This window comes from Austrofundulus limnaeus, unplaced genomic scaffold (genome assembly GCF_001266775.1).
Source record: "Austrofundulus limnaeus strain Quisiro unplaced genomic scaffold, Austrofundulus_limnaeus-1.0 Scaffold540, whole genome shotgun sequence".
NCBI classification, from domain to species: Eukaryota; Metazoa; Chordata; class Actinopteri; order Cyprinodontiformes; family Rivulidae; genus Austrofundulus; species Austrofundulus limnaeus.
The window spans coordinates 196174-199472 of NW_013952942.1; the positions used below are offsets into that span (position 1 = coordinate 196174).

At 38.8% G+C, this 3299-nt stretch overlaps 1 protein-coding gene across 1 annotated transcript in view; it reads right to left on the minus strand.

Annotated features, from left to right (window-relative positions):
• Window positions 1-2696, minus strand: part of LOC106530627 (tumor necrosis factor ligand superfamily member 10) — a gene marked incomplete at its 5' end in the record, with an annotated part of 71077 nt that extends 68381 nt beyond the window's left edge. Inside the window, 1 exon segment of the mRNA XM_014026286.1 lies at window positions 2483-2696. Within this exon segment, the coding sequence (XP_013881740.1) occupies window positions 2483-2696 (214 nt within the window).
• Window positions 2697-3299: the final 603 nt, after the last annotated feature.

The following is a 3299-nucleotide window of genomic DNA, read 5'->3' on the forward strand; positions in this document are numbered from 1 at the left end:
TACGAACCCTTTGTACGAACAAAAGTAAGAGAAATTTAGGAGAAGAATACGAACATGTTCTTGCATGAGGCCCATTGCTTCTAAAGTTGACAACTCTGCAGCTTTCTCTGTCAGAGGTAAAGGCTGAGGCAGAATGAGTTCTGTTGTGAAAGAAAAACTGCAAACGTTTCCTTTCGGCTTTGTGAAATATCACTATCGTCTCAAGCCAGTTTGGACGCAATATCTCACAGCTCAGCGCTGCAGACACATTACCTATATATCATCATTTCAGGAGATAAAAATGGGATTAATCAAAGCCGTCTGGCCCACCTCCATTAATGACCTGCATATTTCACCTCTGCACGCCACATCTGTATCCCACTAAAAAACAAGCTGCAACCTCTGCTTACCCCAAATGGCTCCAATATGTGCCCTTTCTACACATGCGCACAAGCTGATCCTGCTCAGTAAAAACAGCCGGGCAGAGAGGAAGGCCGTAGCCTCTTCTTCTCAGTACAGCTTTTAGATTCTGGATTGTGTTGTTTGACAAGTCCTGAGTCAAACTGCAAGAGATGAAMATCAACAAATCTCTTATTACGTCACCCTAAAAAAAGTTTTACTTGTTTCTTTAAGCCCCAAGGATCAGACCAGATTTTTAAAGTTTTCTCACAAATTTATCGAGTGCGTGAGATAATATTTTGGATGTGTCCAACACAACTGAGAAACTTGAGTCTCTTCTAATTTTGGTCAAATCTGAGCTCACATCTTCAGCACAAGTATAGAACAATAATAGATGTATCTACATGTTCACATTATTATTATACTTATTATTACTGAATCGAGAGAGCAAAGTTAAAGGAATGATTGCCACATATTTGTTTTTTATCAGTATTTTACTTTATTCAGTAAGCAGTTTGTTGTAAATATTTTAGGGAAATTAGTGGTGCATTTTTACTCTTTGTCAATTATTCTTCCATTTTCATCAAAACGTTTGGTTTGCCACTTTATTTGCGTCTTGATCGAGGACATTGTAATTCAACCTTTGCTAGTACATCATATCACATATGTCAAACTCAAGGCCTGYGGGCCAAATCTGGCCCTCATTAACATTTTATCTGGCCCCAAACTTAATTTTTTAAATGCAAAATTGTTTTATCGTTTCTCTTTTTGTCATTGTGTTTAGTGCAGTCTTCTTGTGCCAGTAGTCAATTTTAACTATATTTTCTGTGTTTTCTTCTTATTTTAAAGTCAAATAGTTGGATTTTTGAGAGGGTTTTATGTTTTTAAYGGATCTGCTGAATTGTGATAAAAGGGATCTAAATGGCAAAGCTGTTATTAGAGTGTAAGGCATGAGACATTAATGCAAATGTTATCTTKTTTCTTTATCTGTTAGATTCTATTTGTTTTAAAGGTGACATAAAATACAATTAGGAAAAGGTCGTTTGTATTTTTGTAAACATACATAATAATTTAAATCAAGATTTTTTAAATAAAAAATGAAAAAAGTTTTGAATTTTGGCAGCCTTGTATAACTGAGATTCACACCCATGGTAAATGAAATTTTGCACCGTATCACAAAAGATTTCCTGGATATTGGCGAAACAACAGAAGAACCAAGCTGCACATCCAAACTCTCATTAACTTCTGGTCCTGAGCTCCGAATTTTCTCTTCAAACTTGGAAGTGGAACTTGCCACGTCTTACRTAAATCAGCTCAGGATTGTTTGAGGCTTACTTTCTGCTCTGCAGTTATGCCTGACACTTTATTAACACTAACATTTTACAACATTTGGTTATTTATCCATGTTGCTGCCATTATAATCATATTGAACAATGCTCTAGTGCACAGTWTGTCACTGTGGCTCATGTAGATACTTTTGTATATTATTATTACTCGTCACTCTATTTTCTTTTAGTTTGTATTGGTTTCTTTTATCTACATTGCTACATTTTCTATATTTGTTTGTGCGTATGTAATTTTGTTCTACCTCACGTCAAGCATGAGGTTTATCCTTTATTCAGAGTGCTGCCAGGGAGTGAGAAACACAGATGTGTGGTTACCACGGCAACAGTAAAAAGATRGACAGCAGCTTTTAATTAAAAAAAATCACAGGTTTTTGTTGCACTTCTTTGACAGGTTTTCCATTAAAATGCAGCTTTTTTGTCAGATTAGATCACAGAATGAGTCCCAATTTAATAGGCTTTACTGTTTGTTGGAATTTCCCTTCATTTGAGAAATAAAAGTTCTAAATCACATTTAAATATTAACAGTTTGACAGATTACACTTAAAAACAAAGGTGTATTTATGGTTTTGTTTTAAATAAGTGACTCTTCATTTGGGTCAAGTTTGACACCCAAAACTGCAAAACTTTTCTGTTCAGGGGGAAATCTCCACTTAGTTTTTTTTTTTTAATCCTTTCAATGACTTACCAATAAATAAATACATTAAAAGAAAATCAGGTCTGATGTTTTCTTTCACAGCGAGCAGCAAGCAGCTCCTTACCTGTGATATGGACATGTTCAGGTAGACAAAGAGCCCGGTGGTGGAGGCTATCTGCAGCACCACCACCACAATCACCACCATGGCCAGCCACATCTTGGACGGCGCCTCCTTGCGCCCCGGCCCGCTCGGACCCCCGGTCGGGACCATCATGTAGGTGGTGGACTCGCTGCTGACGGATCGGAAGTAATCCTGCTGCTGCTGTTGCTGGTGGTGCGGCTGCTGGTGGTGGTGSTGCTGCTGCGCGCTCGGAGTGGCCATGGCACTGATCCCCGACGCATGAGGAGCGCATGAAACCCAAAGAGAGAAACCAAACAACAACAAACGCCTCCGCGAGAAGAAGGAGAAAGAAAAAAAAAAGTGGGGAGTAAAATTAGATCTCCATGCGGTTCGAAGGAGAGTTAAAGCGGGTCCATGGTGTCTGYTCTGCTCGCAGGATTGAAGTGGGATTGGAGCAGGCAGCTGGGCTGGAAAATCCAGAGAGTTTCAACTGAGAGGGGCAGGCTTAACCTCTTCATCACCCGGGAGCTGTTCAGGAATGCGCGCACACACGCGCACACACACACACACACTGCTTTGTGTTTCTCTCACAAGACACGGGACACTAATGCCACACACTGCCATGACAAATAAACAACAGCATAACTGTCAACATATAGATTTTTTTTTGTTCCTAAAATGAAAATGAAAGAAACAGCATATATTAGTGCCAAAATCTCACTAAACGTCAGGTAAATCCATATTAAAAGATGTAATTATTACAGTAATAATGTTAAAAACGTTAAAGGTCAGATCTCTAGGCCATTCTACGCCACAAAGT